The following is an 18,936-nucleotide window of genomic DNA, read 5'->3' as shown; positions in this document are numbered from 1 at the left end:
TCTGTTAAGGGATACAGTGGGCAAAGTGTTAGTAGACTATATCTTCAGTATATACTTTTTTTTTTTTTTTGGCTGTGCCCATAGCATGCAAAAGTTCCTGAGCCAGAGATCCAACCCATGCCACAGATGTAACCAGAGCCAAGGCAGTGACAATGTCGGATCCTGAACCCACCAAGCCACAAGGGAACTCTTATATATTTTATACTCATTCGAACTAGATGTTATCTGACCCGGTGTCTTGACACGTGTTTAAAAACCAACCAATTAAACAACCAACCAACTGAAAACCTGTATGGGAAACTATTACACACAGAACTATTAAGATTAAAAAAAAATACTATGATGGAGGAAAGATAAGAAAAATGGCCATTGGAAGGAAAGGAGCTTTTTTTTTTTTTTTTTTTTTTTTTTTTGTCTTTTTAGGGCCACACCTGTGGTATCTGAAGGTTCCCAGGCTGGGGGTCGAATTGGAGCTATAGCCGCTGGCCTACACCACAGCTCACAGAAATGCCAGGATCCTTAACCCACTGAGCAAGGCCAGGGATCGAACCTGCATCTTCATGGATACTAGTCAGATCCGTTTCTGCTGGGCCATGATGGGAATTCTGGGAAAGGAGACTGCTTGTTGCAACATTTGCTTAAAAAGTTGAAAGTAGAATCCAGAGGTTAAATGTCAAAATATTAAAGAACTTAAAAATATCCATTAGAAAAGTTAAAATTACATCTAATTCTTAGTAAATTCATAATTTGAAATTTAGAATTTTTCTGCACAAACAACAGAATGAAATTCAATTCTAAAGTGTAGAAACCCCGCTGCAGTGATAGTGTAAAGCTTTGTAAAACCGCATTAAGGGTGCTTCAGGCTGTGGGATGTACTAGACAATTATATTAAGAAGGATACCCTTTGACATTGTAGTGAAGTTCTCAGAGGAGCCACATTATAACTAGGCTTTCTTGAATGTCCACCTCTAAGATTTAAACACTCAGTCCAAAGTCAACTTCAGGAAGTGGGGTTATTTATATTGAAAACGAAATAGTTTTTCATACTTCTTGTAAGAAAACTAATGATTAAACTTCCATACCAAGAATTGTGGAAAGAAACACAGTATAATAGGTAAAGAACACATTTGCTGTTTTTATTGGTGCCTTGCATGGCAGTAATACTGAAAAAAGAGAATGCAAAAACAAAAAACAAAATCAAAAAAAAAAAAAAGAAAAAAAAAACAGGTTGGTGGCAACCCACATCTTTTTTTTTTAAGAGTACATAAACTCCTGTTTTATTTTTTATTGTGGCATGAATGATAACATAAAACCAAAAACATGAAAATATACAACTTATATTACACTATGTGTTATGAACAAAATATAAATCTATAACTCTATGTTATATTTACATAATTATTTATTTTATTAAATTTCAAGTGAGATGGTAGGTTGCACATACTTTGTTTTAAGCTCCAGGCATTTGATTGTCTCTTTTCTACTTTTTCCCATTTTTCCTTGTAAAATCCCAAATGTTAGAAGGACTAAGAGCTTTAAAGCCAGTGGAGCTATATAAATACTGTTTTAGTGAGCCAGTGACAGAAACACTGGGGAGGACAAGCATCGATCAGTAGAAAACTCAACGTCATCTTCAACCTGGGAAACTGACAGTTATAGGAAACTTTAAAATTAAATACTGAAAAAGCCTGTCTAAACAAAAACCTATTGCCCTAGAAGACAAAAGAAATCTCTGAACCACTTTAAGTGGGCTTCATATTTTTCCTTGCAGACGCCATCATTTTTTTACTATTAACTTGATAGACAAATATTTTATAAACCTGTTTGTAGATATACAGTTATTACAATTCAAATAATTTACCCATTAGAATGAATGAAAACGTAACTATTTTTGATGTTTTAAATGTGGCATAAGAAGTTTCTTCTGGGAACAGTCACATCTTCTGGATTAAGAAAATATCTGAAACTGGACCATAAAAGAGTTGATAATTTTCTTTAAGTGAATGAAGGTTAAAAAGTCTATTCCAAAATCAAATCTACAAAATCATTTCACCAAAGAAATTCTTTTGCATTTGTTCCTTATAAGAGGATTTGGTGTCAATAATGACTATAGTCTTTGGAAGGAGGGATTTTTATACATGGTTAACTCAACTGCAGATGCCAAATAAACGTTAAAAATTGACTTAACTAGTTTAGGTATAAGTGTACTGAAGAACCACCGTGTATTTTATTCATTGCAGTAACTAGCCAAATTACTAGTAACTGATAAGTGAGTAACTTTAGCCTATTTTCTCCAGTGACAGTCTCTTAGATTCATATTAAAACATGACTATTTTTAGAAGAACTGATCAAAACGGCCATAAGAAACAGAATTCTGGCAAGTATTCAGTACTGGGGTGAGCTTGTGTGTGCGTGTGTGTGTGTGTGTGTGTCTGTGTGTGTGTGAGAGAGAGAGAGAAAGAAAGAAAGAGAGAGAGAGAGAGAGAGAGAGAGAAAGGAATGTGAAATGCAAACAGGAAGGTAGGAAAGAGGAGAGGAGGGAAGCTTTCTGTTCATTTGAGTTGATCTGACTTTCATTTCCTCTCCTTTATCCTTTTTTGGTCATCATGGGGCCCAACAAAAGAATACAAGGTTTTAGGATCCTTTATAAAATTATAAGCCAATCAAATGCCAAAAAGGCAATGTGCTAACCCAATAGGCTGCCATTCAGAGCACCTTTTATCAAATGACTTCAAAGCACTTTAAACATTAATGTGATTTTTTGTTTTCTTTTGGGGAAAATTAAGGCAAAAAAAAAAAAAATCGTGACACCCAGTGAATTAGATGTCAGAAGAAGACAAGGTAATACAGGGCTATAGACTTGATTTCTGTTTCAGTCCACGCAGTTTAGTCTCTCTGATGTAAACCTAAGTAAAATGAAAATAAATTTCTGAATTTCAGCAGTTACAGGTCACCACTAACAATTGCATTTTCCCCTTCAAATAAAACAAACAAACAAAAAGGCCAAACAGAGGGTTTTGTCAATTCTCTGGTAAATGGATTAGAATTGGTTTCAGCCGTAAATGCCCTCAGTGGCTTCTACCTGGAGCTAAAACAAAGTATTCTTGTAGCCCAAAGTCATGAAATGAAAACAAAGCATCTTTATAACATGGTGGAAATAAGTATCCAGCAAACGTGAGAGGTGAACCCACAGAAGTCAGAAAAAATTTGTTAACAAAGACAGAACAAATTTTTAAAAATCTGTTTTCACATTGTACATAATAACCATATAAAAACAAGTGTCTATTTTTTTTTATCCAGAGTGCTTAAAAACAAAACAAACAAAAACAAAAAAATTGGCTCTAGATGACTGTGGCAATTAAATAACTAAAATGAGTGATGAGAGCATAAGTTAATTAAGATTGAACACGACCCTCCTATTAATTCACTCATATGTATTAAATACCAGAACTTGACATTGTTGGGGCCAAATTTTTTGAAAGGAGAAAACTTATGGAAGGAGAAATGACATTGTGTATGTGTGTGCATGTGTGTGTGTACATATATATGTATGTATACATATGTATACATATATATATGTTGGAGATGGAAATTTGTTTTAAATATCTAACAACTTATTGGCTGCACTTCCAAATCAGAGCAGAATAAAATAGAAAGGGAGAAATAAATTATACATAACTTACTAATCTGGGAACAGCTGACCATTATTATTATTATTACTATTATTATTATTATTATTTTATCATCATCATTATTACAACACTAGCAAAAAGAGGCAGTTCAAATGAAAATACAGTCATCAAAAACAAACAGAAAAACAAACAAAAACAAAATCTCTGACATGCAGGATATGATTAGTTCCTCCAAGCAAAACCCCAGAGCAAGTCTTTTGAGAGAGAGAAAAATAAAAAGTATTTTTTTCTTATTTATATGTAAAAATCAAACTTTAGGTCATTTTTTTGGGGGGGGGGTGGGATAGGAAAATGATGACTGGAACCATAGCACATCCAAGCTACTGGTGGGAGTATTTACTGTCTGATGCTTCCGCACAAACAGTGCTGGTTGACTTTAAATGATGTCGCGTTTGTTTGTACGAGCCCTACGACTGCCCTGGCACTTGGCTGGTGAAGTCTAACTAAGCAGCCCCGTCACCATCAGTTGTTGCTCTGAGCACATCCTCTGCTGGAATGAAAAACCGGACTTCAGTGGCTTCATCTTACAGCAAGAAAAGAGCGGTGCAGGGATTGCTGGGTTCAGCCAGGTTCCGTCGTGTTGGGCTGCCGTGATTTTAATCAAATCCTGCTTTTTACGGCACGAGATGTACATGGCCCACAATTCTGAAATGCAAATGGCCTCCCCCTCATTTCATGGAGAGATGAAGAATACCTTTGAAAATTATCAGTTCCATTTCCTCATCAGGAAAGGATGGAATGTTGAAGAAATACACAAATTCTGTATTTCTGGAAAATTGGCAAATGTATTCAAGGAAAACAATGATTGTTTTGCTCGAAGTTATCAACAGGAAAGACAAACAGAAATTATTAAGTAGCAAATGTTAGTGGAACCAACTGAGCAGGGAGAAGGGACATCTGGGAGCAGTTTGCTAGTAGCTTCCATGTTATACATGCACCCCTCTATTACACAGGGCCACCTGATCCATCCAATAATAATCATATTAGTAATTTAAAAATACAATTTCTGAGCCCTATATTGGTTAAGTTGTCATTTGAAGTGCAAAGTCAAGGTCAAGGTTGCTTCCAGACCAGTCACTTAGGAGGATGTGGGATTTCATCCCCAGATGTGGGTTTAACTCACAATGGTCCAACGTTATTCCTATTAGTACCATAATCACACACATACATACACACAAAAATCCAAGATCAGAAAATATTTTTTTCTCTAAATTTCTTATGTCTCTCTCTCTCTCTCTTTTCACCTGAGAACAGCACCTACAGTTTCCATTAAAAAAAAAAAAAGTCAAATCTCACCAGCTGCTGGTATTTCAGGTTTTTTCAAGGGATTGTCTAAGATATAACACTGTCCTAATTTAAGAAGGAACAGGAGAAAGGAAGGGGAAAAAAAATCAACTGGGTCAATACTTCGGTACAAATTTGGCACTTGCTCAAAGATGTAGTGTGGTGTGCAATAGATAAAGAAAGTCCTCTAAAGAAAAGGATTGCTTATTTTGTGGTGGATAGCAAGGAAGTTAAAAACAGGCTCTTTTTCCCTCTTCCCCCCCATGCACAGACTTCCATCTTTAAAGTATAGAGATGGAAAAGGTGGAGAGAAGTAAAGAGAAATTCATCTTTCTTTTTTTTCTGTCAGGTGCATTACCAAAAAAAAAAAAAAAAAAAAAAAAAAAAGAAAGGAAAAGAAAGAAAAGGAAAACACCCAGAAACCCCAAAAAACAAAACTTATTTCTTTTTAAAAATTGTAGCACAAAACAACAAAACACATTCACAAGCCACTTGTTGGCACTGTGTACCTGAGTGAGAATTTCTAGAACATTGTAGAACAAACAGCCATAAAGTTTATTAAAAAAAAAAGTTGACGGGTAAGACTTCAGTGCTTGGATGTAGCAGCTGAATTACTGGCATTATATTTACCCATAGCTTATTTCAATCTCTTGTTGTTGATATTGTTGTTTGCTTGTTGTATTTTGATTTCCTTTCCGAGCCTTTTGAGGCTGAGGTCTATTAGTCAGCTGATGTCCCAACTATTTAAGACTAACAGTTAAAGTAACAGTCAGTGTATGAGAAAGTTAATGTGCTTGGCCACTGGTAAGGATGAACCAGCTAGGGCTTCTTTAAGTCCTAAGGTCATGACCATCTTTTGACCCTTATCAGTTGGCTTGTCCTGCAATATGGTTTTCACTGTCACTCCCATAATCTACATCTGGATCGTCTTCCTCCTCATCGTACTCATCATAAATTTCTCCGTTGATGTCCTCAGCCTGGATCTCTTCTTTGATGTGTGGCTCCTCTCCTTTCACACCGTAAGTGCTCTGGATAACAGGCATCCCAGGCTCCGGGCTGCTGGACACGCTTGAGTGCTCCGAGGGCAGGTGAGGGGAGGGCATTCCCGCCATGGCGATGGCTCCAGGGTACACAACGCCAGCAGTGGCGATGGGGATCTGTGCTTGTTGCCTGTCAGAGAGGAATTCCCAAAAAGAGACCATGCGTGAGTGGGCAGTTCGAGTAAGTGCACCTCTTACTGTATAATTAATTTGCTCGTCTTGTCCAACTCCACATAGTGATTTGCACCCTACTGCTGACATTTTAAAAACTGTATCCTATTCCTATCCTGATCCCTTATTTCTTTACAGTGCCTTATAGATGACAAGGCATTTGCATGTGCATTACCCCTTTGAGTCTTAAAATCATTCTGTTTTGTTACTATTCTATTTTCTGAAAAGGAACTGAGGTGCAGAAAGTTAAGCAGAACTCAAGTCCTTGACCCCAAGTTAATTTTTCCTTCACAATAACATGTCCAAATGGTTTTTCATTTTTTAAAAATTTTTTACTTAGTTTTTCTCTTCTTAGGCTACACCCACAGCATAAGTTGAGTTCATAGGGATCAAACCTGTGGCTCCACAGAGACAACACCAGATCATTTACCTACTGTGCCACAGTGGGAACTCCTAGAAACAGTTTTTTTTTTTTTTTAAGAATTAAACCTAAAGATAATTCAATCTTAATGGAAAAACCCTAAAGTATTAGAGCTCTCGAAATAAAACTTTGTTGCCCAGAACAATATCACGTGGTCTACCTCCTCCTGAAACAGTCTTCAGTGGGGGGAAGAAGTAGATGATGTTCACTCATGCCTTCTTTCATTCATTCATAAGTTTACTATTTCCCCAAGGACTGCTGGGTTTTGTGCTCAGCATGGAGAAGAGTCATGCACTGGATATAAATCACAGACACTGTATAGAGCAACCAGACATTTTCATGGGAATGGAGGGAATAGGAGAGATTTGAAAAGTTGTTGTTGTGGTGGTTGTTTAAGTATCCTCTAGCCATTTTCAGAACAATATTCATTCTTCTTTTTTTTTTTTTTTTGTCTTTTTGCCTTTTCTAGGGCCACTCCTGCGGCATATGGAGGTTCCCAGGCTAGGGGATCTAATCGGAGCTGTAGATGCCGGCTTACACCAAAGCCACAGCAACTGGGGATCTGAGCCATGTCTGCAACATACACCACAGCTCATGGCAACGCCTGAGCTTAACCCACTGAGTGAGGCCAGGGATTGAACCCGAAACCTCATGACTCCTAGTCGGATTCATTAACCACCGCGCCACAACAGGAACTCCCAATATTCATTATTCTAAGAAGCTCCTGGGGATCTTATTTACTGTACCAAATATGAACAACTTTACTTCTGTGGGGTTTTTGTTGTTGCTGTTTTTTGGTTTTTTTTTTTATTTTTTAAATTTTTTATTTTTTTATTTTTAGGCCCATACCTGTTCCCAGGCTAGGGATCAAATCAGAGCTGCAGCTGCTGGCCTATGCCACAGCCACTGTAATGCCAGATCTGAGCCACACCTTTGACCTACACTGCAGCTCACGGCAATGCTGATCCTTAACCTACTGAGGGAGGCCAGGGATTGAACCTGAATCCTCATGGATGCTAGTCAAGTTCATTACTGCTGAGCCACAATGGGAACTCCAATTTCTGGGCTTTTCTGAGAAAATTCTGAAGAGGCAATGCATTTGCAGCTCCCGCCATGGGAAGCAGGGTAATTTATATTGAGCAAGGCATTCTTAAGCAAACCTTCCCATTCACAACCTTGTTGGGCCCTAAACAGAATCCCTCCTCTTTGTGATCTCCTAAGGCCACACATGTGACTTGAGAGTCCAGAGGCCCCCCCATACTCAGAAACAAGTGTTTCTTTTGGAATCACTTTTATGTTGTATTATCTCAACTGAGTGGTTAGTTGCTGTGGAATTTATCACTGTGAAGTCTTGGAAGTAATGAAAACCGGCAAGGAAAAGAACCAGTAAGGCTTCTAAGTTTTTAATAACCAAACTTGAAAATGATTTACTCTCATATATTCTACTTTTTTTTTTTTTTTGGTCGTTCTAGGGCCTCTCCCACAGCACATGGAGGTTCCCAGGCTAGGGGACCAATAAGAACTGTAGCCGCCAGCCTACACTGAAGCCATAGCAACACAGGATCTGAGCAGCATCTGTGACCTACACCACAGCTCATGGCAACGCCGGATCCTTAACCCTCTGAGTGAGGCCAGGGGTCAAACCCACATTCTCATGGATTCTAATCGGGTTTGTTAACCGCTGAGCCATGATGGGAACTCCCCATATACTCTATTCTCAAGCCAGCTGTTACTAAAGCTCTCTCGCCCAAGTCGCTGTTCTAGGAGCCTGGAGTGAGCTCACAGCATTCTTTCTCAGAATTAAATGGGAGACAGCCTAGTCTCTGAACATACACTGTGTGTACTCAGGTTCCTTCTCAAAATTCTGCTTTGCAACTAAGCAAATATATTTTACATCCCATTAAGTGTCACGGGAAATGCTCTGGACGGAAAAAGGAGGGAAGGTACATACCCAACGTTGAAGTACTGCCTCATCTCCTGCCGCCTGTTCCGCATGATGGCCTTGTACTCGCCGATGCGCAGCTTCTTGCCATCCACCAGGCAGGTGCGCTTTGGCCTGGGCTTGTATTTGTAGTCGGGGTACTTCTCCAGGTGCTGTTTGCTGAGACGGGCTTGCTCCTCGTAATATGGCTGTTTCTCTAGGTTTGTCATAGCTTTCCAGCGAGATCCTGGGAGGAAAAAAAGGTTAGCATTCCCACAGGCATAACAACTGAGGATCTTACAAAGATATAATGGAGAATACGACCATCACAAGTGAAAGTGTTGGCCAAGTCCCAGAGATGCATAAAAACGATTACGATTCATGAGCTTTGACCCAGGAGGTGTGAGTCAAGAACACAGGTGTTGGTGGCTGGGTCGTCTAAGAAACTGTACCCACAGATACAAACACTAAGCATTTTTTTTTTTCTGGATTGAATGAACAATGTAGCCAAACTTGTACATTATATACTTAGAAGCTCACAGATGAGATAATGGTGGTATCTTGTTATCTTTGATTTCTACATTAGACCACAATTTAATTCGACCCTGAACTGAAAAGTTATGCAAAAACTCATTACATATTTTGTTTATTGTTTTTTTGTTTTGTTTTGTTTTGTTTGCTTTTTTAAGGGCTGCACCCACAGCATGTGGAGGTTCCCAGGCTAGGGGTCTAAGCGGAGCTACAGCTGCCAGCCTATGCCACATCTGCAGCGACGCCAGATCTGAGGCACATCTGCAACCCACACCACAGCTCACGGCAATGCCGAATCCTTAACCAACTGAGCAAGGCCAGGGATTGAACCTGCAACCTCATGGTTCCAAGTCAGATTCGTTTCCCCTAAGCCATGACGAGAACTCCCTCATTACATATTTTGAACCTGAAGGTAATTTTCTAATTATTGAGTATTTTTATATGGGTGGACATTACTTATTACAAAGCCTTCTAACATATATTAAATGTAATTCTCATTCTGTCCCAAATGTTTAGGTATGCTTACGTAACTGCAGTTAAACATTCTTTTCATCAAAATTTTAATTATATAAAAATATATTAATGAACATGCACTGAGGAACTACTATGTGCTAGATACAACGCTAAAAACTTTATGTAAGTTTTTTCATTTTTATCTTTTTACCACAGTCTTATAAAAGAGACAGCATTTACACCTATTTTCATAGATGGAAAAACTGTAGTTCAAATAAATGAAAGCCAGGGTCACCCAACTATTAAACTGCAGATCGGTGACTCAAATTCAGGTGTTTTTTTTTTGGTTGCACCTGCAGCATGCAGAAGTTCCAGGGCCCGGGCTTGAACCTGTGCCACTGCAGCAATGATGCCAGATCCTAGGCCACCAGGGAACTCTACAAACTCAGGTTTGATGGAATTGAAAGTGTGGTACGATGTACATCCTTGCATACCTCCACTCATCCACTATATATGTTCTAACAGAGGCTTAAACACAGTAAGAAGTATGTGTTCAGGAATATTTTTCTCTTAGTAAACCACTTTCGATATTACATAAAAATGTCACTTCCTGTGATATAGCATGCATTAGTAATATTAACCCTAATTGGATTTTTTTTTCTTTTCACTTTTAATTTTGGTTTGGATTCAACTAGGATTGTGAAAAACAACTGTTCTGAAGCTTAATTAAAAATAGTATATGCTAGTTCTCAATATAGATATGATTTAAAGCTTTGATTCTATCAGTACGGCTAAGTGTAGTAGTAATAGCAGTAGTAGTAATGTTTACTTTTGATTAAGCATGTAAGAAAAATCTGTTTATTTGCAGATATTTCTCTGCAAGTAATCAGCTCAACTCTACCCAAATGCACAAAGACCAAAATAACTGGAATTAGGAGATCCCAACTAAATATGTACTGGCACTGCTGTTCTTACTTGCCTTCCAAAGTCATCTAGGCATCTTAAACCTTTCGAATGAATTCTTTACTCAACCATAACTCCGTATCTCAAATACAAATAGCTCACTGATGAACAGTTTTTTCCTACAAATGCAGTGATTTCAATATGGGCTTTATATTTATTACAGGAATGCAGAGAAAGGAACAGCATCTCCTCCCTTAGAACTGTTTCCTATTGGACAAGATGTTACCTGGGTGAATATATCCACATGGGTGTTTCAAAAGTTTACAAACAGATTTTTTCCAATCTAGAGCTAATATGATTCCATTATATTTACAATAGAAACTCAGGTTACAGTTCAAACAATAGACATCATCTTTATATTCCTTTCTCAAACTTGTGTTTAAAAGCAGTGTCCAACATTTAGGCCATATCCTTTGAAGGTACAATCTCACATTCTTTATGGCCCAATATTATTTTCTAGAGGTACGTGAAAATCTCTATGCTATTCTCAGCGCAAATATCAACACAAGTTAAGCTACCTACTACTGAACTGGATTAATTCTTCTCATAGTTTCTTATAAGTGTTCATACCAGAATTCTGAACCTCAGTAAATAGGGAGTAGAAAAGTGAACTTAGCAGAATAACTTATTGAATAACTATAGAAACTGAACAGTGGATCAAGGATGGTTGACTTAAAATCCACTACCTATTTTTATCACTGAATAGAACAGAGAAACTAGCATTCTCCATTAGAGTAGGAATTGCCAGTCTTCCCTAAGTTTAAATATTCTATAAGTTCAAAAGATAACATTTTTTTTCCCTAAGGAAAGGGAGTATTCATGCCTCAAAGTAACCTGCCTTGGAAAGCAAGAGCTGTTTTTAGATTTCCTACTAAGGGCATGATGCTGTATTATCGGACGTGCAATGGTGAATCATTATGGTTCCTATATTCTCGGAGCTCATATTCTAGCAGAGAAGAAATACATTAAATGCATTGGTTTAATTATAATGGTGGAAAGTACAGGAAGCTTATGAGAACATATGATAAAGAGCTTGAGTCAATCTTCTCATAGCTCAGGAAGGTATCGTTGCAAAAAGCATGGCCTGTGGAGGAGGAATGTTATGCTCAAGACCTTGTAGTGGTAAAGGGATCAGAGGAACTTAAAGTTGTTCTGGCTAAAATGCCATGGAAAAAGAGTAATAAAAGATGCGTAAATTCTCAAATAAGTTAGCTTCCAACTCTGGTATGAACCGAAGACACAGTATCTTGATACTTGATAATATAATTCCTCTGAACTATCACTGAATTCCAAACTATATTTTTAAATATGGCCATATCATTAAGATCTTTTCAAAATTAAGAATTAAGGTACCATTTGGACCTGGTTAATGCTCAAGCTAACTACTCCATTTTATGACTGAGCAGAAGAGTGGTTCAGTTTGGTGGCAAAAGTAGTTTTCATTTTTTAATAATAGCTTTCAAATGGGATTAATCAAGTAACAAGTTTGGTTTTGGTTTCAATGGCTTTGCAGGTACAACAACTACTGTTTGTAGCTGTGATGTAAACCCCTGAAACACATGCTAGGAGTGGTAGGATAGCACTTCAGATTTCTTCAAAAGAGAAGAAAATGTCTCCTTTATTTGGGCATGGCTGGCTGGGCATGGTTACCCTGAACCATGGACAGGGAGTAAGTTCCCTGTTGTTTTCTTTTTTCTTTTTTTCCTTTTGGTCTTTTTGCCTTTTCTAGGGCTGCTCCCTTGGCATATGGAGGTTCTCAGGCTAGGGTTCTAATTGGAACTGTAGCTGCTGGCCTACACCAGAGCCAGAGCAACATGGGATCCAAGCCACATCTGCGACCTACACCACAGCTCACGGCAATGCCAGATATCCTTAACCCACTGAGCGAGGCCAGGGATTGCACCTGCAACCTCATGGTTCCTAGTCGGATTCACTAACCACTGAGCCATGACGGGAACTCCCTCCCTGTTGTTTTCAAAAGGAAAAAAACAAAACAAAACAAAACAAAAAAACAAAAACAAAAACAGGAGTTGCTGCTGTGGTGCAATGGGATTGGCGGCATCTTGGGAGCACTGGGACACGGTGGAGATTCGATCCCCAGCCCTGCACAGTGGGTTATGGATCCAGCATTGCCACAACTGTGGCTTAGGTTGCAAATGAGGCTCGGATCTGATCCCTGGCCTTGGAACTCCACATGCCATGGAGCAGCTAAAGAAAAGGAAAGAAAAGAAAAAAAAGGGAAAAACAATGGAAAAAGAATTAAGCCTTCTACAATAAAAAAAATTAATAATAATTACATTTAGGTATTCGTCCTGATGACAAAAAAGACGATTTCAATTAAGAATATCTGATGTTCAAAATAAGAACAAAAAATTGGTCTTGAAAGTGCTCTTTTCCGTTCTAAATCTGGCAATACAATAAAAATGAAGAGTTTAAGCTGAGCAACAGTGTCATCTCCATGGGGTCTGCAATGAATTTGCACATTTTACTCCAACTACTGTATATCTAATCAGAAAAAGATGTCCCCCATCCCCTGATCTAGTGCCAAACAGTAAAAGGTGATTCCTTATGTTAACAATTTCAGCAGAATGGCTTATTAAAACCAGATTTTAGGGTATTATAAAATGCTTAGAAGCCCTTTAAAATGTCAACTAGGATCCCCAGAGACTACGTAAAATGTCAACCCAGCTCAAGCGCCTGTTTTAAGCAGAATGAATTAGCGGCATGCTGTCGGAGGCTGTTATCCAAAACAATCAGTAAAAAGGAAAACATCAAGCTTTCTTTGTACTTTTATATGAAATGAGCCATTTAGAATGATCTTGTGGATATTTGAAGATCACTTATTTATTTGAAGCTATGACTAAATTTTGAGGCCCCAAACACCTCAGTGGGTCTTTTTCCTGCTATATCTTTCATGAACACAATTTCACTGAAAATCTTAATTCAATTAGGGAGCATTCTCTTTCATGAAGCTTATTATGATATAATCATGTAGTCATTCTAACAGCCTTTCCTTTAAACCAGAAAGGAATACTTTTAGCCAGTCACCTCTTTTCCATGAAGACTCTTGCTCTATTTCCTAAAATATTTGACATCATCAAAACTGATATTTCTCCTCTACTTAGGACAAAGTTTTAATCAGCGATTATTATTTTTTTAGTAGTCAGACACATGGACTGAGTGATATAAAGACATGAAACAATTTTACTTTGTAGTTTGTTGGGATGTTTTTTGACATTTGGGGATTGCTAATTTCAGAATAATTGACATACTAAAATATGAAGTAAGCTTACCTAAAGTATTGTATCCTTTCTAGAGTTATGCCAAATGAAACAGATGTGGTATTTTTCTAAAAATGAAAAAATTCATATGGAAGGTAGAATATAGTTCTAAGAAAGAAAAACAGTTCAGAGACGGTAGAGATGCAAAAAAAATGCACTTTCTTTTGATCAGTTCTGGTTTTTGATTATACATGGATATATATTATACATAAATATTCATACATATTTATCCATAAATATTCATGTGTTCTATGTACACTTACAGCTTCACATGTTCATATCTTTTGAGATCACCTTCATCTAAAGCTCTCAAAATCATTTAGATGAAAATCGAGATGCAGTTTTTATTTGCTTTTGTTTCATTACAAATGCATGCTCTGGACTGGGTGGCATCTATTACCATTGTTGAAAATATGAGATCATAAAAACACAGATACATGTTTGGTAACTACTTTCAGATGACTGGTTCCTTAATGTACAGAACCAAAAGGCGCACTACACTAAGTACCTGTAATTCCAAAGGCATTACAGATTTTAATAAAGTTTTAATAACTTTGATAAATTTTATTACTTATTTGTCACAGACAAAATCTGCTGATAGAGTTAAGTGTTCCTATTCTATTTCTTATCACTTAGCTCTTAGAAGTCAGAGAATAATGAAAATTTGCTTAGGTTGTCCAGAATCTGGGCACCACGCCTACTTGAGGGTGAAGATAAAAGATAATGAAGAGGATGACAATAATGATGATGATCATGTCAAAAGAATAGCACCAAAGAAATGGAATCCTCTCTTCCTTCTTTCTGGGACTTAAATCAGTGTATAATAGGTCTCTTTATAATCAGTACTCTTTCCTCTCACCCATGTTTGCTGTGTATCTATGTACACTAGGTAAATATGTACTTTGCCATGTTAAGCTGAAAGCTGCCATAGCAGAAAAAGTCCCTTTTTAAATGGTACTGAAAATATATGTAAGGTTATTAAAAGTAAAAATTTAAAAATACACACTCAACAGCTTCTTGTATCTTGACGATCTAAACTGATGTTCAGTTATAGTACTAGAACAAACATCATCACCTCCACCCCCTCCCCCACAACAGGACGAATTCTGTAGTCCACAAAGAAATAAGCCTGGCCGATACCAAACGGAGTAGCTTATCTGAAAAGAACGCTTCTTCCTAGTCTTGGTACAAATATTTTTAGATTTTTTAAGAAGAGAAAATATTACAACAGCTAGTACAGAAACACACAAGGCAATTAGCTACAGATTTTGGGCAGTTTCGTGATGAACATGGACTGCTTCACCATCAGAAGAGAAGGGTCAATCAATGATGGTCCAGCTTATTTCTGGATAAGTAGAAAACATGAGTTCCTGGCCTCTGAATCCAGTTTCTTTCGACAAATGCAGAAGAGAGAACTATATATTTATTTCATATATCTCTTAACCCTGAATACTCTCCTTACCCAGTATCTTGCTGATGTTGGAGTTGTGCATGTCGGGAAAGGCTTGAAGGATTTTCCTTCGTTCATCTTTAGCCCACACCATGAAGGCATTCATTGGACGCTTTATGTGGGGTTCATTGCTACCACGCCCTCTGGATTCTCTATAAATTCTTGATTCTGAGACTCCAGCACTTCCTAAAAACAGGGAACACGGCTTCACATTAGAGTTACATTTTTTGGCAGTTCTCTTCCTTGCATTATTGTTTTTTGGTCCATTAAAATATGTGAAAAGGAAAAGCACATCTGATAACAGCACTTCTAGTTCTTGAGCCAGATGCTCGTTTATGAAGTTTCTGTGATAAGCCTCATGGTGGCAAATGTTGTATTGGTATTTTTTAATCCACTTCTAATATATTTAACCTTTCTTTCAATGGGCTATGGACTGTTTCACCATTTACTTTCAAGAGCAGACAAGAAACCTGAATCTGTGATCTTTGATGCAAACTGGAAAGATAACAGTTGGATTAGATCAATAGGCATGCCAGTACTGTAGAAATATTGATTAGGTCAAAAAGCTCAGAAAGTGTGAAATATCAGTCTTCAGCAGAAGGGGTGACTACAGGGAAAGATGAGTCTCTGCTACCTAAAGACTGTCAGAACGTGGTGTACTCAGGGCCCTTTCCTCTCTTAGGTTATATAAATAAAAACACTACTAAATAAATGTTTGAGGTTAAAACACAATGTAGATATTTCTTGTAGTGTGTCTGACTCCTTTAAAATTATGTGTGTTAATAAATGCGTGAAATATGCTGATGCAGCAATGACAGTCTGTTCCCCAAAGGATATCTGAAGTAGAAAAAGAACAAAGGAATAGTTACATCACTATCATTTCTTCGAAAGTCTACAGTCACATATTTCCCTGAATTTCCCCCCTTAACATCTAAGTTATCCAAAGAGACCCAATGCTGATTATCTTCCAATTAGCATGACTCAGGATGATAAAATGCAACCAAGAGTCACAATGGAACCTATGGGAGGTGCAGTCACTCCTCTAGGCTTCTGACTTTTTGTAGAATGGCTTTAGTAGATTAAACTGCTTCAAGAGCTACTTGAAATTAGGCAAAGAAAATAAGGAGAAGGGGAAAAATACCAAGAACCCTGATGCTAACTTTTTCAGGGTGATCATTACAAAAGATGAGAGAGATGGTAGCATTTTTACATGGCAGCATGTAAAAAATTTAAATATTTTGGGGATTTTTAGAGCTTGTAATATCAATAAAAGTGCCACTTTTCTTCCTTCACACTTCTTTTCCTTTCTTTTCTTAATTTGAAGGAATAGGAATGAACCAAAATTACCTAGACTCGAAGACCTCTATTGCAACAAACAAAAAAACACAGCATATTTGGAGTTTCTCATCATTGCTCTTTCATAATATGCTCTTTGGTCTTATGAAGATTGGAAAATATTTTGCATAAAGCATGATTGGATTTAACAAATAAGAGCAACAAAATTTTGATTTTTAATGCTGCTTACCATGGGTTTATTTTAGCATGCTAATACAACTTAAAATTTATGAAATGTGTTATTACCAGTAACTGTCTTTTTATTGGCAAAAATGAGTGCAAATATATGGTGACATCTTTCTAAAATGGGTTTCTAACTATCAAATGATCATTTGCACATCTGCCATTTCTTGTTCTTACACCTTACAGAACATAAGCAATAAAATGAACATTATGTGACTTCATCAAAGCTAAACAAGCACTTTGTATGTACTCAGGCCAGGTTTATCTTAGCCAAACAAAGTAGAAAAGAGAAGGAAATGTTTGGCTACAACAGGCTAGAAAACCACAGAATTTCTTGGCTATCCAATTCAATAAAATTTTGTCTTGACAGAATTATCGGTTAAATGCTCAAGTGCAGCTAGTCCCCTGGCTAGTGCAGAATGAGATTTAGAAGGAGAATTGGCCCAAGGCACAGAGGAGACAGCTGTGTATTTGGGGGATTCAAGGGAAGTCCTTCTCTTCTTAAGTATGCTTCCCACCAGTTTGCCCTGGTGCCATCTTTTCTCTATTCAGGGAACTTCTGCCATAGCAACAAAGTTGAATTCTTAAAATGAATGTATGTCACCTGACATTCGAGAGAGGGTCCCTGTCAAGGTTCAGTGTCAGAGGAATACCACTTTCTTCTTCTTCCCTCTTTGCTGGGCTATCAGAATTAGAGCATCAATTTATTGAGTTGTCTCTGTAGATGTTTAGAATGTTCACGGATGACACAGACAACAGAAATCTTGAGGCACATGAGGGAAGCAGAAGACTGCACAGCTGGAGTTGTAGTCAGGTAACAGATGGGAGGTGGGACTCCTGACTGTGTGGTAGACAGTGTAAGAGAGAAAGGGTCCCCAGTGCAAAAAAAAAAAAACCATCCTGAAAATGTCCTCTGAGCCCCGTATTCCGGTCAGGGTTTGACAACTGAAAACTATAAGAAATAGGGAAGCGACAGACAGGGTAGATGCTGATCGGGAGCATTTGCTTTAGAATCACACCCTCTTGAATCCAAGACCTGCCTTTGGCACTTAGAGCCCTGCAGTCTTGGAAAGAATGACTCAAAATTCCTAAGGGCCAATCTCTGTTAATAGTATTTATCTCACAGGTTTTGCTGGGGGTAATGAGACAGTCTATACAAAGCACTCAGCACAGGGTTCGGCACATGGGAACTGCTCAGAAAATGTGAACTCTTATCGTTATGACCAGGCATGAGGTGGCTGTTGGTATATTTTTTAATAGTTTTAATTGGTGCTAAATAGACACCTCTGCACACTACTGAAAAAGTACAAAAAATTTCACAAACCATCGGAATCTCCACTCATATTGAAATCCATCATGGCATGGCTAAATTTTCCTTCTTCATTCTGTTTAACTGCCAGTTGCTGAGTCAGACTCTCCAGTGTTGTTTTTTCCTTTAAAAAAAGAAATTTATAATGAGAGCTCAATCTGAAAATTATAATTCTTCAGAGAACTTTTTTTTGTGTGTGTGCCATAGATACTATATTCACTTAGGGAAGGGATGAGATGTTGATTTATTCACCTGTGCATACTCAGCCCAGGCACTGAGGTCATTGAAGCAAATTATGAGTGGGTTTTTGAAGGAACTCTGGTTCTTAGAATCCCCTATACAGTCTTGGCATTTGGGGTTGCTCTGCCTAAGGGATGTATGCCGGGATCCTTAGAGACAACCTTCCCAAATCACAAAATGTGCACAGAAATTTTATGGAAGCAAAACCTGTTTTACAACATTTGGAATGCCTGCTTTATTTTTAGCCAGACAGGGAAAGTATAGAAGTGGCATGGGGCCCAGACAAAGTCTTCCAATAGTCAGGTGACCAAATGATAGAAACATAATTCACAGTAGTGCCCTCTGGTTGCCATCTCCCTAAATGCCATCTGCATTCCTCATGCAAGGGTAATGAAGATGTTTAAATATTCATTGCTAATTGCTTGTCAAGTCTCTGTACATTCAATGTGAGTGCCTGCTACTTGGACCACAATTTGATTTGGATTGCTAAGCCAAAATATTGAGTTGGCGAATTATTTGAGATACAAATATACCAAAATTAGATCCGCGAAGACATCAAGTCATTTGAAAGCATGCAGTGCACGATTTGAATTCAGGGAGAACATGGCATGACAAACTAAATTATTTTCAAGAAAAATATAATGCCTAATGTAAACCACAAG

The 18,936-nt window shown here is 37.7% G+C and overlaps 1 protein-coding gene across 22 annotated transcripts in view; it reads right to left on the bottom strand.

Annotated features, from left to right (window-relative positions):
• Nucleotides 1–1,115: 1,115 nt before the first annotated feature.
• The window catches only part of SOX5 (SRY-box transcription factor 5), a 527,302-nt gene continuing 509,481 nt past the window's right edge, over nt 1,116–18,936 (bottom strand). For all 22 annotated transcript variants that reach the window (XM_084956582.1, XM_084956577.1, XM_021092957.2 and 19 more), the window contains 4 exons: nt 18,050–18,158; nt 15,220–15,393; nt 8,560–8,776; nt 1,116–6,146 (listed from right to left, as the gene is read on the bottom strand). In XM_084956582.1, coding sequence (XP_084812708.1) covers nt 5,843–6,146; nt 8,560–8,776; nt 15,220–15,393; nt 18,050–18,158 — 804 coding nt within the window. In that variant the 3' untranslated portion in view covers nt 1,116–5,842. The remainder of the gene's footprint in view (nt 6,147–8,559; nt 8,777–15,219; nt 15,394–18,049; nt 18,159–18,936) is intronic.

The sequence above is a fragment of the Sus scrofa genome, chromosome 5 (assembly GCF_054392235.1).
Source record: "Sus scrofa isolate SSC_HxYL_T2T_F1_AM1 chromosome 5, Sscrofa_HxYL_maternal_Yorkshire_Landrace_v2.0, whole genome shotgun sequence".
In the NCBI taxonomy this organism is placed as follows: Eukaryota; Metazoa; Chordata; class Mammalia; order Artiodactyla; family Suidae; genus Sus; species Sus scrofa.
The sequence above is the reverse complement of the archived record's forward strand: the minus strand, read 5'-3'. Positions and strand labels throughout refer to the sequence as shown.